Raw genomic sequence first — 20,720 nt, 5'->3', positions numbered from 1 at the left:
GTACACACATACCTCCATAGTGTACACACACACCACCATAGTGTAAACATATACAACCATAGTGTACATACACACCACCATAGTGTACATACATACCACCATAGTATACACACACCAACATCGCATACATACACACCACCATAGTGTACACATATACCACCATAGTGTACATACCACCATAGTGTACATACATACCACCATAGTGTACACACACAACACTATAGTGTACACACACCACCATAGTGTACACACACACCACCATAGTGTACATACATACTGCCATAGTGTAAATACATACAACCATAGTGTACACACATACCACCATAGTGTACACAAAACACCACCATAGTGTACAAACATACCACCATAGTGTACACACATACCACCATAGTGTACATACATACCACCATAGTGTACACACACTCCACCATAGTGTACACACCACCATAGTGTACACACATACCACCAAAGTGTACATACATACCACCATAGCATACATACATACCACCATAGTGTACACACACACCACCATAGTGTACATACACATCACCATAGTGTACATACACACCACCATAGTGTACATACATACCACCATAGTGTACACAAACAACACCATAGTGTACACACCACCATAGTGTACACACATACCACCAAAGTATACATACATACCACCATAGTGACCATACACACCACCATAGTGTACATACACTCCACCATAGTGTACACACACACCACCATAGTGTACATACATACCACCAAAGTGTACACACACACCACCATAGTGTACACATACACCACCATAGTGTACATACCACCATAGTTTACACAACACCATAGTGTACACACCACCATAGTGTACATACCACCATAGTGTACATACCACCATAGTGTACACAACACCATAGTGTACACACATACCACCATAGTGTACACACATACCACCATAGTGTACATACATAACACCATAGTGTACACATACACCACCAGTGTACATACATACCACCATAGTGTACACACCACCATAGTGTACACATACACCACCAAAGTGTACATACATACCACCATAGTGTACACACACTCCACCATAGTGTACATACATACCACCATAGTGTACACACCACCATAGTGTACACATACACCACCAAAGTGTACATACATACCACCATAGTGTACACACACTCCACCATAGTGTACATACATACCACCATAGTGTACACACACTCCACCATAGTGTACACACCACCATAGTGTACATACACACCACCATACTGTACACACATACCACCAAAGTGTACATACATACCACCATAGCGTACATACATACCACCATAGTGTACATACACATCACCATAGTGTACATACCACCATAGTGTACACACACACCACCATAGTGTACATACATACCACCATAGTGTACACACACACCACCATAGTGTACACACACTCCACCATAGTGTACATACACACCACCATAGTGTACACACCACCATAGTGTACACACATACCACCAAAGTGTACATACATACCACCATAGCGACCATACATACCACCATAGTGTACACACACTCCACCATAGTGTACATACATACCACCATAGTGTACATACACATCACCAAAGTATACATACACACCACCATAGTGTACATACACTCCACCATAGTGTACACACACACCACCATAGTGTACATACATACCACCATAGTGTACATACCACCAAAGTGTACATACACATCACCATAGTGTACATACACATCACCATAGTGTACATACACTCCACCATAGTGTACACACACCACCATAGTGTACACACACACCACCATAGTAACCACTACCCCATGAGTTAGTACAGAAATTACACACATAGTTAACACTCATCCACCATGGTTAGGACATTACACCACCAGTGTACATTACTCACCATAGTGTAAGACCATGTGTACACAACCCATAGGTACACCACTCCACCATAGGTACACATAACACCATAGTACACACACACCACCATATGTCACATCCACCCAGGTACATACACATAGTGACAACAACACATGTGTACATCTACACTCCACCTGTTTACACTTACAACCACCATGTGTACATCAATCTCCACCATGTGTACAACACACACCTTGTACACAACCACCATAGTTAATACATACCACCTGAGTGTAATACAACACCAGTGACACTAATCCACCCATAGTTACACACCACCAAAGTGTACATCACCACCCTGTTACACACACCCACCATAGTGACAACACACACCAGTGTACATAACCACATAGTGTAAACCACCATAGTGTAACAAAACCCAAAGTGTACACATAACCATAGTGTACACTTTCACTCCACAAGGTACTTACATACCACCTAGTGTACATCTCCACCTAGTACATCACCACCTTGTGTACAAAAATAACAAGTGTCATACATACCCATCATAGTGTACACACTCACCATAGGTACATCAACCACCATAGTGTCACATACCAAGCTGGAATATACCACATGTGTAAACATCCAACATAGTGTAACACACCACATAGTTACTACTTACACCAATAGTGTACAAGCATATGTTACAACACAGTGTGTACAAATCCACTAAGTGTACAACATACCATGTGTACATACACACACCAGTGATCATATAGCGTAACAACCCATAGTGTAATACATACACATTAGTGTCTACATACCACCATAGTGACATCCACCATAGTGTACACACACACACCACCATAGTGTACATACACTCCACCATAGTGTACATACATACCACCATAGTGTACACAAACAACACCATAGTGTACACACCACCATAGTGTACATATTTACCACCAGTGTACACACACACCACCATAGTGTACGCACATACCTCCATAGTGTACACACACACCACCATAGTGTACACACACACCACCATAGTGTACATACACACCACCATAGTGTACATACATACCACCATAGTATACACACACCACCATGTATACTACACACCACATAGTGTAACATATACCACCATAGTGTACAAACACCACCATAGTGTACATACATACCACCATAGTGTACACCCACAACACAACCACCATAGTGTACACAACACCATAGTGTACACACACACCACCATAGTGTACATACACACCAGCATAGTGTACATACATACACCATAGTGTACATACATACCACCATAGTGTACACACACCACCATAGTGTACATACATACCACCATAGTGTACACACATCCACCATAGTGTACAACATACCACCATAGTGTACACACACCACCATGTGTACAAACATAACAAACCATAGTGTACACACAACCACCATTAGTGTACATACATACCACCATAGTGTACACACACCAAGTGTACATACCACATAGTGTAACACCACCATAGTGTACACACATCACCACCAAAGTGTACATACATACCACCATAGTGTAACACACACCACCATAGTGTACCATACACACCACCATAGTGTACAACACTCACTAGTGTACACACCATAGTGTACACACCACCATAGTGTACACACATACCACCATAGTGTACATACATACCACCATAGTGTACACACACACCACCATAGTGTACATACATACCACCATAGTGTACACACACACCACCATAGTGTACATATATACCACCATAGTGTACACACACACCACCATAGTGTACATACACACCACCATAGTGTACACACCACCATAGTGTACACACACCACCATAGTGTACACATACCACCATAGTGTACATACCACCATAGTGTACATACCACCATAGTGTACACAACACCATAGTGTACACACATACCACCATAGTGTACAAACATACCACCATAGTGTACATACATAACACCATAGTGTACACATACACCACCAGTGTACATACATACCACCATAGTGTACACACCACCATAGTGTACACATACACCACCAAAGTGTACATACATACCACCATAGTGTACACACACTCCACCATAGTGTACATACATACCACCATAGTGTACACACACTCCACCATAGTGTACAACAACCACAACCACAAAGTGTACTACATACCACCATAGTGTACACACACCCACCATAGTGTACAACACACATACACCCCATAGTGTACACACGTACACCACCATAGTGTACACACACCACCATAGTGTACATACATACCACCATAGTGTACACACACACCACCATAGTGTACACACATACCACCAAAGTGTACATACATACCACCATAGTGTACATACCACCATAGTGTACATACACATCACCATAGTGTACATACATACCACCATAGTGTACACACACACCACCATAGTGTACATACATACCACCATAGTGTACACACACCACCAGTGTACATACACACCACCATAGTGTACACACCACCATAGTGTACACACACTCCACCATAGTGTACATACACACCACCATAGTGTACACACCACCATAGTGTACACACATACCACCAAAGTGTACATACATACCACCATAGCGACAATACATACCACCATAGTGTACAACACCACATCCACCATAGTGTAATACACACACCATAGGTACAACACACCACCATAGTGTACATACACCATAGTACACACACACATAGTGTATACATACCACCATAGTGTACACACACCAAGTGTACACACACACCACCATAGTATACCACCCACGTACATCCCACCATAGTTATACAACACCATATGTACCAACCCACCATAGTGTACATACACACCACCATAGTGTACACACACACCACCATAGTCTACACACCACCATAGTGTACACCACACACCAAAGTGTACATACATACAACCATAGTGTACACACACTCCACCAAAGGGTACATACATACCACCTAGGTACACACACTCCACCATAGTGTACACACCCACCATAGGTACACACATACCACCAAAGTGTACATCACATACACATAGCGTCCATACTACCTAAGGTACCTACACACCACCATAGTGTACACACACACCACCATAGTGTACATACATACACCATAGTGACACACATACCACCATAGGTACCACACACTCCACCATAGTGTACTACCACCACCACCATAGTGTACACACCACCATAGTGGACACAATACCACCAAAGTGACATACAATTACCACCATAGGACAACACATAACCACCTATAGAAGTGTACACACACACCACCATAGTGTACATACACACCACCATAGTGTACACACCACCATAGTGTACACACATACCACCAAAGTGTACATACATACCACCATAGCGTACATACATACCACCATAGTGTACATACACATCACCATAGTGTACATACCACCATAGTGTACACACACACCACCATAGTGTACATACATACCACCATAGTGTACACACACACCACCATAGTGTACACACACTCCACCATATTGTACATACACACCACCATAGTGTACACACACACCATAGTATACACACACACCACCATAGTATACACACACCACAATAGTGTACATACCACCATAGTGTACACACACACCACCATAGTGTACACATACACCACCAGTGTACATACCACCATAGTGTACATACCACCATAGTGTACACAACACCATAGTGTACACACATACCACCATAGTGTACATACATAACACCATAATGTACACACACACCACCATAGTGTACACATACACCACCATAGTGTACATACATACCACCATAGTGTACACTACCAACCATAGTGTACACACACCCACCACCTAGTGTACACACACACCACCATAGTGTACACATACACCACCATAGTGTACATACCTACCATAGTGTACACACACAAACCACCATGTGTTACCACTACACCAACCAGTGTACATCACACCATAGTGTACACAAACCCCATAGGGTACACAGCATACCACCATAGTGTAGCATACATAACACCATAGTTTACACACACTCCTACCATAGTGTACATACATTAAACACCATAGTGTATCACACACTCCACCATAGTGTACATACATAAGCACCATAATGTACACACACACCACCATAGTGGTACAACATACACCACCATAGTGTTCATACCACATAGTGTACATACCACCCTAGTGTACACAAACACCATAGTGTACACCATACCCAGCATAGTGGTACACACATACCACCATAGTGTACTCATACACCACCAGTGTACATACATAACACCATAGTGTACACACCACCATAGTGTACACACACACCACCAAAGTGTACATACATACCACCATAGTGTACACATACACCACCAGTGTACATACATACCACCATAGTGTACACACCACCATAGTGTACACACCACCATAGTGTACATACATACCACCATAGTGTACACACACACCACCATAGTGTACAAACACACCACCATAGTGTACACACACACCACCAAAGTGTACATACATACCACCATAGTGTACACACTCTCCACCAGTGAACATACATACCACCATAGTGTACACACACTCCACCATAGTGTACACACCACCATAGTGTACACACATACCACCATAGTGTACATACATACCACCATAGTGTACACACACTCCACCATAGTGTACACACATACCACCATAGTATACACACATACCACCATAGTGTACACACCACCATAGTGTACACACATACCACCATAGTGTACATACATACCACCATAGTGTACACACACTCCACCATAGTGTACATACACATCACCATAGTATACATACCACCATAGTGTACACACACACCACCATAGTGTACATACATACCACCATAGTGTACATACATACCACCATAGTGTACACACCACCATAGTGTACACACATACCACCAAAGTGTACATACATACCACCATAGTGTACACACACTCCACCATAGTGTACACACCACCATAGTGTACACACACACCACCATAGTGTACACATACACCACCAGTGTACATACCACCATAGCGTACATACCACCATAGTGTACATACACACCACCATAGTGTACACACACACCACCATAGTGTACATACATACCACCAGTGTACACACACACCACCATAGTGTACACACACTCCACCATAGTGTACATACACACCACCATAGTCTACACACCACCATAGTGTACACACATACCACCAAAGTGTACATACATACCACCATAGCGACCATACATACCACCATAGTGTACACACACTCCACCATAGTGTACATACACACCACCATAGTGTACACACACTCCACCATAGTGTACATACCACCATAGTGTACATACACATCACCATAGTGTACATACACACCACCATAGTGTACATACACTCCACCATACTGACACACACACCACCATAGTGTACATACATACCACCATAGTGTACATACCACCATAGTGTACATACACATCACCATAGTGTACATACACACCACCATAGTGTACACACACACCACCATAATATACACACACACCACCATAGTATACACACACCACAATAGTGTACATACTACCATAGTGTACACACACACCACCATAGTGTACACATACACCACCAGTGTACATACCACCATAGTGTACATACCACCATAGTGTACACAACACCATAGTGTACACAGATACCACCATAGTGTTCATACATAACACCATAATGTACACACACACCACCATAGTGTACACACACACCACCATAGTGTACACATACACCACCAGCGACATACCACCATAGTGTACATACCACCATAGTGTACACAACACCATAGTGTACATACACACCACCATAGTATACACACACCACCATAGTGTACATACATACCACCATAGTGTACTCATACACCACCAGTGTACATACATACCACCATAGTGTACACACACACCATAGTGTACATACATACCACCATAGTGTACACACACACCACCAAAGTGTACATACATACCACCATAGTGTACACACACTCCACCATAGTGTACATACATACCACCATAGTGTACACACAGACCACCAAAGTGTACACACCACCATAGTGTACACACATACCACCATAGTGTACACACACTCCACCATAGTGTACATACATACCACCATAGTGTACACACAGACCACCAAAGTGTACACACCACCATAGTGTACACACATACCACCATAATGTACACACACACCACCATAGTGTACATACCACCATAGTGTACACACACTCCACCATAGTGTACATACCACCATAGTGTACATACACATCACCAGTGTACATACACACCACCATAGTGTACATACACTCCACCATAGTGTACACACACACCACCATAGTGTACATACATACCACCATAGTGTACATACCACCATAGTGTACATACACATCACCATAGTGTACATACACACCACCATAGTGTACATACACTCCACCATAGTGTACACACACACCACCATAGTGTACATACATACCACCATAGTGTACACACACACCACCATAGTATACACACACACCACCATAGTATACACACACCACAATAGTGTACATACCACCATAGTGTACACACACACCACCATAGTGTACACATACACCACCAGTGTACATACCACCATAGTGTACATACCACCATAGTGTACACAACACCATAGTGTACACACATACCACCATAGTGTACATACATAACACCATAATGTACACACACACCACCATAGTGTACACATACACCACCATAGTGTTCATACCACCATAGTGTACATACCACCATAGTGTACACACACACCACCATAGTGTACACACACACCACCATAGTGTACACATACACCACCATAGTGTACATACCACCATAGTGTACACACACACCACCATAGTGTACACATACACCACCAGTGTACATACCACCATAGTGTACACAACACCATAGTGTACACACATACCACCATAGTGTACATACATAACACCATAGTGTACACACACTCCACCATAGTGTACATACATAACACCATAGTGTACACACACTCCACCATAGTGTACATACATAACACCATAATGTACACACACACCACCATAGTGTACACATACACCACCATAGTGTTCATACCACCATAGTGTACATACCACCATAGTGTACACAACACCATAGTGTACACACATACCACCATAGTGTACACACATACCACCATAGTGTACTCATACACCACCAGTGTACATACATAACACCATAGTGTACACACCACCATAGTGTACACACACACCACCAAAGTGTACATACATACCACCATAGTGTACACATACCCCACCAGTGTACATACATACCACCATAGTGTACACACCACCATAGTGTACACACCACCATAGTGTACATACATACCACCATAGTGTACACACACACCACCATAGTGTACAAACACACCACCATAGTGTACACACACACCACCAAAGTGTACATACATACCACCATAGTGTACACACTCTCCACCAGTGAACATACATACCACCATAGTGTACACACACTCCACCATAGTGTACACACCACCATAGTGTACACACATACCACCATAGTGTACATACATACCACCATAGTGTACACACACTCCACCATAGTGTACACACCACCATAGTATACACACATACCACCATAGTGTACACACCACCATAGTGTACACACATACCACCATAGTGTACATACATACCACCATAGTGTACACACACTCCACCATAGTGTACATACACATCACCATAGTGTACATAACACCATAGTGTACACACACACCACCATAGTGTACATACATACCACCATAGTGTACATACATACCACCATAGTGTACACACCACCATAGTGTACACACATACCACCAAAGTGTACATACATACCACCATAGTGTACACACACTCCACCATAGTGTACACACCACCATAGTGTACACACACACCACCATAGTGTACACATACACCACCAGTGTACATACCACCATAGTGTACACACATACCACCATAGTGTACATACATACCACCATAGTGTACACACACTCCACCATAGTGTACATACACATCACCATAGTGTACATACCACCATAGTGTACACACATACCACCAAAGTGTACATACATACCACCATAGTGTACATACATACCACCATAGTGTACACACACACCACCATAGTGTACACACACACCACCATAGTGTACATACATACCACCATAGTGTACATACATACCACCATAGTGTACACACACACCACCAAAGTGTACACACATACCACCAAAGTGTACATACATACCACCATAGTGTACATACACATCACCATAGTGTACACACACACCACCATAGTGTACATACATACCACCATAGTGTACATACATACCACCATAGTGTACACACATACCACCAAAGTGTACATACATACCACCATAGTGTACACACACTCCACCATAGTGTACACACCACCATAGTGTACACACACACCACCATAGTGTACACATACACCACCAGTGTACATACCACCATAGCGTACATACCACCATAGTGTACATACACACCACCATAGTGTACACACACACCACCATAGTGTACATACATACCACCATAGTGTACACACACACCACCATAGTGTACACACACTCCACCATAGTGTACATACACACCACCATAGTCTACACACCACCATAGTGTACACACATACCACCAAAGTGTACATACATACCACCATAGCGACCATACATACCACCATAGTGTACACACACTCCACCATAGTGTACATACACACCACCATAGTGTACACACACTCCACCATAGTGTACATACCACCATAGTGTACATACACATCACCATAGTGTACATACACACCACCATAGTGTACATACACTCCACCATAGTGTACATACATACCACCATAGTGTACATACACATCACCATAGTGTACATACATACCACCATAGTGTACATACCACCATAGTGTACATACACATCACCATAGTGTACATACACACTACCATAGTGTACATACACTCCACCATAGTGTACACACACCACCATAGTGTACATACATACCACCATAGTGTACACACACACCACCATAGTATACACACACACCACCATAGTATACACACACCACAATAGTGTACATACCACCATAGTGTACACAGACACCACCATAGTGTACACATACACCACCAGTGTACATACCACCATAGTGTACATACCACCATAGTGTACACAACACCATAGTGTACACACATACCACCATAGTGTACATACATAACACCATAATGTACACACACACCACCATAGTGTACACATACACCACCATAGTATACACACACCACAATAGTGTACATACCACCATAGTGTACACACACACCACCATAGTGTACACACACACCACCATAGTGTACATACATACCACCATAGTGTACACACACACCACCATAGTGTACATACATACCACCATAGTGTCACACACACCACCATAGTACACACATACCACCATAGTGTACACACACACCACCATAGTACACACAAACCACCATAGTGTACACACACCACCATAGTGTACACACACACCACCATAGTGTACACACACCACCATAGTACACACATACCACCATAGTGTACACACACATCACCATAGTACACACATACCACCAGTGTACATACACACCACCATAGTGAACATACACACCACCATAGTGTACATACACACCACCATAGTGTACATACATACCACCATAGTGTACACATACCACCATAGTGTACATACATACCACCATAGTGTACATACATACCACCATAGTGTACACACACACCACCAAAGTGTACATACATACCACCATAGTGTACACACACACCACCAAATTGTACACACATACCACCATAGTGTACACACATACCACCATAGTGTACATACACACCACCATAGTGTACACACATACCACCATAGTGTACATACATACAACCATAGTGTACATACACACTACCATAGTGTACATACATACCACCATAGTGTACATACACACCTCCATAGTGTACATACACACCATCATAGCGTACACACACACCACCATAGTGTACACACACACCACCCTAGTGTACATACACACCACCATAGTGTACATACATACCACCATAGTGTACACACACACCACCATAGTGTAAATACACACCACCATAGTGTACATACACACCACCATAGTGTACATACATACCACCATAGTGTACACACATACCACCATAGTGTACATACATACCACCAGTGTACATACACACCACCATAGTGTACATACATACCACCATAGTGTACACACACACCACCATAGCGTACATACATACTACCATAGTGTACATACACACCACCAAAGTGTACATACACATCACCATAGTGTACACACACACCACCATAGTGTACACACACACCACCATAGTGTACATACACACCACCATAGTGTACACACACACCACCATAGTGTACATACACACCACCATAGTGTACACACATACCACCATAGTGTACACACACACCACCATAGTGTACATACATACTACCATAGTGTACACACACACCACCATAGTACACACATACCATCATAGTGTACACACATACCACCATAGTGTACATACACACCACCATAGTGTACATACACACCACCCTAGTGTACATACACACCACCATAGTGTACATACACACCACCATAGTGTACATACCCACCACCATAGTGTACATACATACCACCATAGTGTACACACAGACCACCAAAGTGTACATACACACCACCAGTGTACATACACACCTCCATAGTGTACATACATACCACCATAGTGTACATACACACCACCATAGTGTACACACATACCACCATAGTGTACACACACACCACCATAGTGTACATACATACTACCATAGTGTACACACACACCACCATAGTACACACATACCATCATAGTGTACACACATACCACCATAGTGTACATACACACCACCATAGTATACACACACCACCATAGTGTACACACACTCCACCATAGTGTACACACACTCCGCCATAGTGTACATACACCACCATAGTGTACACACACACCACCATAGTGTACACACACACCACCATAGTGTACACACACACCACCATAGTGTACATACATACTACCATAGTGTACACACACACCACCATAGTACACACATACCATCATAGTGTACACACATACCACCATAGTGTACATACACACCACCATAGTATACACACACCACCATAGTGTACACACACTCCACCATAGTGTACACACACTCCGCCATAGTGTACACACACCACCATAGTGTACACACACACCACCATAGTGTACACACACTCCGCCATAGTGTACATACACCACCAGTGTACAGACATACCACCATAGTGTACATACCACCATAGTGTACACACACACCACCATAGTGTACACATACCACCATAGTGTACATACCACCATAGTGTACATACACACCACCATAGTGTACACATACCACCATAGTGTACATACCACCATAGTGTACATACACACCACCATAGTACACACATACCACCATAGTGTACATACCACCATAGTGTACACACCACCATAGTGTACATACCACCATAGTGTACATACCACCATAGTGTACATATTTCAGCTGAGTAGCTGAGTCAGATCACCTTCTCAGTGGTTGTAACTAGATTGTAGTGTAGACAAAAAAACTGAATACAATCTCATATATATTAAACACCTCGATGTTTGTAACTAGATATTACAGTGCAGACAAAAGACCTACAACATTTATCTGTACCTCATTTTACTGTGTATACGGTAGGTATATGTCCACAGTTGGCAACAAACACTTTCTAGGGTTAGGGTAATAAGGCTAACTTTAGAAAATGTTTGTGGCCAACTGCAGGCATACTACCGTATACGCAGTCAAAATGAGGTACATTCCTTTTAATTACATCAAACAAATCGTTAAAATACTGTACAAGAAAATGAAAGTCAGGATGTGCTGCGATGTTGGGTCACTACGTCAGCTGTGGTTAATAAGATGATTTAGTTCCAATGAATTTACATAAATACACCAGTATAGTTACAAAATTTAAAGAAACACTGGTAATTCAACATTTCTGTTAAATATCTTTCTCTTTTTAATTAATTGATATGTTTACAATCCACAAGACTATATTTACACTTGCAAAGTTTTGTCACTATATAACAATACCAGACCGATTTGTTTACCATTCTTGCATGGAAACATTGACCTTTGAACTTCGAGTGCTTCGGTCGCGGTCTGTTTTCTGTTACTCTCGATGAACGCGTGATGAAATGTTTCTTAAAATAAAACAACACGCTTTGTTTACCATTGTTAAATGTATAAAAATAACATGTTTGACAATATTAAATATGATAATCTATCAAAATGTTTTTGTTATTTATGTTAATATCATAATAAAAAACAGAACTATTTTTTACCGCGGGAAAAAAGTCTCAATTTGTTGTGAAGCGTCACCATTGGCTGTTCTAATAATTGACTCCTTCCACTGTGTCCGACTTTTATATGATTTTTTTATTTACAAAGAAAAAATATTGTAATCACAAGGACTTATAGAAACAACATCCGTAAGTGTAAATATAGGGATTGGATTTCACTTTTATGTTAACCATGCTTTAATGGAGCAATTCCTCTAAGAATATATTCTAAATGGGGCGCTGCTAGCGCGCCCCATTTAGAATATATTCTTAGAGGAATTGCTCCATAAAAGCATGATTAACATAAAAGTGAAATCCAATCCCTATATGATTGTCAAGCACAGTGTTTCTGACACAAAACTTAGAAGTGACATCATTGAATGTTCTCTAGAAACTGTACACGTCAGCCATTTGTTGTTAGCTTACCAAGTGGAGAAGTTCAATATGCACACATTTCCGTAATGTTCAGCTAAGTTTTTAACAAAATACTCACTTGACGTAAGCTTTTTGTACAGAGATCATCAGGTAACAGGAGAAAAGGGCTAAAATTATATTGATTAGACCTTTCAAAATGGCACCGTCTAGTTCACATTCCATAATGTCACAAATAGACCAAGTCATGAACTATATGTTACAAATTCGAGCGCTGATTAATCTGCCGAGCCTTTTTTCACTGTGTATAGGCTAATTTATTTGAAGTCAGAGTTTACTGAGTTAAGCTGAAGAAGGGAGAGGTGTGAATATTTTCATATAAACTAAAAACATACATTGAAAGGCTTCTCTAGTCATTGTGTTGTAAGTGTACATACATTGAAAGGCTTCTCTAGTCATTGTGTTGTAAGTGTACATACATTGAAAGGCTTCTCTAGTCATTGTGTTGTAAGTGTACATACATTGAAAGGCTTCTCTAGTCATTGTGTTGTAAGTGTACATACATTGAAAGGCTTCTCTAGTCATTGTGTTGTAAGTGTACATACATTGAAAGGCTTCTCTAGTCATTGTGTTGTAAGTGTACATACATTGAAAGGCTTCTCTAGTCATTGTGTTGTAAGTGTACATACATTGAAAGGCTTCTCTAGTCATTGTGTTGTAAGTGTACATACATTGAAAGGCTTCTCTAGTCATTGTGTTGTAAGTGTACATACATTGAAAGGCTTCTCTAGTCATTGTGTTGTAAGTGTACATACATTGAAAGGCTTCTCTAGTCATTGTGTTGTAAGTGTACATACATTGAAAGGCTTCTCTAGTCATTGTGTTGTAAGTGTACATACATTGAAAGGCTTCTCTAGTCATTGTGTTGTAAGTGTACATACATATGGATTGAGTGTATACATACCTGTACTACAGTATTATCTACTGTCAGGCAGTTCTCCAGACTCAGAGCTGTGATTCCTGGTCGTAGGAATGATGTTATATGGAAAACCTCTGGCTGGGAAAACTGGTCACATTCAGAAAGGTCAAGCTTAGTGACCAGGGGGCATCTGTAGTGGACAGTATGGTCTACAAATTAGTCTGTGTGTATTTGTAATAGGTTCTATTATTCACAATATTCAAGCTTTTAAGGTTTGTACAAAATCGTTAAAACTGAAAACATTATTCATTTAAATAAGTTTTGCAGCTATTCATTCCTGCACACTTCTGGCCAAACATAAGATCTCTGGGTCTCTTGGTTATTGAGAAGCCACCATTGAACACTTTTAACATGTTTAATCCATGTGACCTTGAAAATAGGTCAAGGGAAATACATTTGAACAAACATAGTAAACTTCATCCCAGCATGATACTGCCCAAAAGTTGGGCCTCTGTTATTGTGAAGCAATTAAAGTTGATGCCAAACAGATGGACAACAGCTGTCACACCATACTATAAGCTCATTAAACACTTTTGGCCAGAAGAGCTAAAAGTATGATAGAGTGCATGACCCTGCCCACTGGTTATAATGTTGGATATAATATGTTTTCCACGCAGCAAGTTTTCTGTATGTAAATTAAGTAAAACATTTTTTTTTTGAATTTTATTATGATAAACCAATTTTGCTTTGTAATGTCATAATATAATGTTTATCATTGAAAAGCTACAAAAGTTAATATCAAATCTCTGGCCCAGAGATCTAGATTGACTTCGGTCTGGCCCTGATGACCTTGACCTTTGGTCTAGATCTGTTGACTCCTACTTAATAATACTGACAACCTTGACCTTTGGTCTGTTGACTCCTACTTAATAATACTGACAAACTTTGCTTCAAAATGTCATAGAAAAATGCTCATCAGTGGAAAAATCCATAACTTGACTTTGACTTTTGGTCTACTGATATTGATCATTAACTAGCTTGATTTTTTTTTACCTCAGTATTTATTTTTGTGAACTGAACATCTTGACAAAATTTCAAGTAACTACAGCAATAAATACTCAAGTTATCGGCAGGTAACTATTAATTTGTGGAGAGATAAATGGACAGACAGAATGAATTATTATACCCAGCTGGTAGGCCGTGTATCACAGATACAGAGTCATAATTATGGTTTATTTCATAATTTGCCCTGACAGTATCAATTTTGCCATATAATTATTTCTAGTAAAATCAAGGAAATATGAATCAACTAAAACAAGGTATTTTCATATTTATCAACTGACAAATGCTGCAATTATGATTTGCAGTGTTATTTAAATTTGTTTACTTTCTCGAGGTAACCTTACAGTATATAACAAATGTTTAGTATCAAACTATAGCTAGTGAAACTAAACTTTCGATCATGACAACACTGGAAAGTGTTTATTTCTCAGAAATATAGAATTATAACTAGTTATATATATATATACATACTTACGATTCAAGAACATTCTTTAAACCTGTGAATGACACAAATTTACATTTCTTGAGTTTTAATTCCCGTAAGTGTGTTGAAGCCAGTGCTGATAGGACATTGTTTGTCACCTTCCCTGGGTATCTCTCAACAAGACGTCGAAGCAGACCACATGACACAGCTGTATAACACCCTGTCTGCAGCTGCCGGAGCATCCGGTGGGCGGCCTCTTTGTCACCATCACCCGAAAGGTCAAGCAGTGTCTGGATGCAGATCAGCTTTGCCGTGAACTTCAGTGGAACAACGTTGGCCATTTTGGTTACAAGTCAAAAATCTAATCTGTCAGTCATCATTGTAGATATACATTGAATATCAGCTTTACATTGTTCCTTCATGTTTCTGGAATAGTAAATATAACAGTAATATACATAGCATACCTGTACTATACATGTATACTGTATAACACTCTGTTTTTGGAGGGCAGCTCTGCAAGATTCTTATTTATCAGAAAAACATTTTCATAGTGTATAATTTTAAAAATTCAATAGCTCTAAAACATGTTGTTTGAAGGTATTAGTTTGTGGTCTATAAATAACCTTCTTCATTTCCTAGACAGAATATGAATTTACAGCAGAGTAAATATACTAGTTGATATAAATTTTTCAACTATATCTAGACTACATCTAGCAATAGATCTATCTGCCTCAAATCCATATATCATCGTTTGTCAAACAAGCTCCATTTTACGGCCCCAACCACTTTTTTCAGAGTGGGCAATAGAAAATCCTTTTTATGAGATACAAGAACCTTCAATGTGATTAGAACTCAAGAGTGTCAACTACAGTAATAAGTTGACTTTCAAGGTCATGTTGAAATTCTCTGAAGTACATGTATGTATTTCTATATTGTTAGTGTGATACAGCAGATGGAAAATGCAGAAGCACAATGCCACGATTCAAACATAGGACTTTCAAACTTGACACCAGAATGCTGTTCTGCCAGTGGTTGTTACCAAGTCAAGTTCTACTTCACTATTCTATTCTAACTTAAGTCTACATCTTCATCCTCAGTGTGGTAAACAAGACAACCCTGGTCTGGGTATCACATCATACACTCACAGATAAATTGTGTCACACCAGTAACACAGAATAAACTAACCTGATAGTGATATTCATTGCCTTGTTTTACAGTTTTGGTTGAGATTTGGGAAAGCTAAAGAAAAACAGAGGCAGTTGAGTAAAGTGGGTGGATCAGTGTGGTTTGTACATGTAATATTTGTATATATCTATATAGTGTTAAATAGTCTCTGTCAGCTCAGGTAACAGAACATTTGCTTCTTATGCTCAGCTGGTAGAACTGCAATGAACTTACATATACATGTGACCAAAGTTTGAATCCTGTTGACAGAGTGATCAGACAGTAGATATAAGAGGCCACTGGTAGGCCGATTTATTAGCTGATGTTATATGTGCTGACTGTGCGCCATGTTTGACCAGTAACATTGTTAGAGTATAAGGAGCTCAGCAGCAGCCTGTGATTTCACACATACCATCCATACATATGTATATGTCATGTAAACCATTGTCATTCTATACCCCTATCACCCAAGGCCAACAAGCCTTCTTTCTGTAGTGGAAAATGGCTTTGGTTGAATGACTTGCTGCTTAAATAATTTCTTGACTACTAAGGTCCCTAGCTACTTTGACTTCTAGTCGGGAAATTACATTTTCCTTTCGTGTTACATTTCTTAAAATCTATATATGTGCATGTATATATATAAATGTTAATTATTGTATTACAATGTATTGGTTGCTGAATTTTGGTACATTGCTTTAATTACTGTGACTCAATATTTGTATCTGTGATTTGTCTTTCTTCTTCTTAACACTCTACCCATCTGTCAGTTTGACAATATGGGGTATATACATGTAGCATGAGGTTGCGCAGTGGTGCTAAAAAACGGCAGAACGATTTACCCAAAAACACCCAAAAACTACCCAAAAACACCTTAAAACATCTCACAACATCAACACATTATATGAAAACATCATTAGATCTTGATATGTATATGTTGACATATCAAATACAGCTATTGATACCTTCTTTTGTTGACTTATCCGCGAGTAGGGTTTTGACGGCGAGGGAGATAACTCTTACAAACAGTCATACAATAAAACCGGCAAGACAATTATCTAGCGTAGTTTGTCGATTCATGCACATTTATCTTCCAGACATTTTTTTTCATTTACCTTATTAACGATTGAATTATTACTATTGCTTGAATTTGATGTGTTTTTGGGTAGTTTTTGGGGTGTTTTTCGACCCCTAAAAAAAAGAGTTAAAAAGTTATTTGTTCTTTTTAGAAGATATATATAATCTAGTTATGTATGTCCCACCACAGACTCATTTAAATCTGCCATCTACCATCATCAAGTAGAACTAGATTGATTTAAAACATGAAATCAAATCTTGGTAGAAAAAATCACTTTAATCCATTCAGTAATGAAGGAGAAAAACGAAAATATCCAAAGCTCGGGCTCGGGTCAAAAGCACGAGCTCGGCTCGGGATACACAAATTCTCTACCACCTATACAGTATAGTGTATGTTGAGAAAACTTAACTTAACTTAATGATGTCAGATGGTCTGGGAATTTTCTCGCGAGTTTTTAGTACAAATGGAAACCATATATTCCCTGGTGAACATTATTATTTTTGTTCCAACGTATCGGCCCTACAACGAGTACTTTCTTTGGCGTGTCTGTTAGGCCTACTTACCTGTAATAAACAACGTGACAGGTGAACATAACACATTCCTTAGATTGTCCGCCATGATGTTTATATTGTTGCATGTATATTTCGGATCGCTCCCTATAATTATCGGAGCCCTAATTTATACGGAACGATAGCAGTGCTCTACATTTCTTAAAAGTGGTCCCCGTGATTTCGTGTACGCCGCACCCGGTCCCGGATCCGATCCCCGTACCAGGAATATGCATATTAATGTTTTTCCTCAACAACGACTTTATGAATAAATCTCATGTTTTTCTTATAAATCCTGATTAATATTTGAAAAATCTGACATTTAAAATATGATGGAAGTTATACTTACAACTTTAGAAATCGTCGATTTACATTTTTCAAAGTGTGATTTTGTGTACGCCGCACTCAACCGTGAAAAGTTATGGTTTTTTGGCTGTTTATTCGTAAACAAGGGTTTATTTTTATGATATTTTCGATTCCATTCTTCAAGTAAACCTAGTTGATGATACCAATATAAGTTTTAATTACAAAAAATACTTATTTAATTTCAAATCTTGCCTTTTTTGAGATCGCGGCGATGATCACGGGTTTTTTTGTTTACGCCCGGTCCCGTACCATTTTTTATATAAAACACCACTTTCCACCTATCTTGATTATACCATTACACCAGATTTTATTAGGTACCATGTTGTAAGAACACCACACCAGAATTTATTTATACACTTATTTTCACAAATCTTA

At 40.0% G+C, this 20,720-nt stretch overlaps 1 protein-coding gene across 1 annotated transcript in view; it reads right to left on the bottom strand.

Annotated features, from left to right (window-relative positions):
* LOC117315022 (papilin-like) overlaps window positions 1-20,056 on the bottom strand; it is a 46,095-nt gene extending 26,039 nt beyond the window's left edge. Inside the window, exons 1-3 of the mRNA XM_033869153.1 lie at window positions 19,995-20,056; window positions 17,244-17,618; window positions 15,752-15,896 (exon numbers count right to left, since the gene is read on the bottom strand). Of these exons, the coding sequence (XP_033725044.1) occupies window positions 15,752-15,896; window positions 17,244-17,533 (435 nt within the window). The 5' untranslated portion in view covers window positions 17,534-17,618; window positions 19,995-20,056. The remainder of the gene's footprint in view (window positions 1-15,751; window positions 15,897-17,243; window positions 17,619-19,994) is intronic.
* Between the last annotated feature and the right edge of the window lie 664 nt (window positions 20,057-20,720).

Source organism: Pecten maximus, chromosome 17 (assembly GCF_902652985.1).
Source record: "Pecten maximus chromosome 17, xPecMax1.1, whole genome shotgun sequence".
Lineage (NCBI taxonomy): Eukaryota > Metazoa > Mollusca > Bivalvia > Pectinida > Pectinidae > Pecten > Pecten maximus.
Note: the sequence above shows the minus strand (reverse complement) of the source record. Positions and strands in the feature narration are given on the sequence as shown.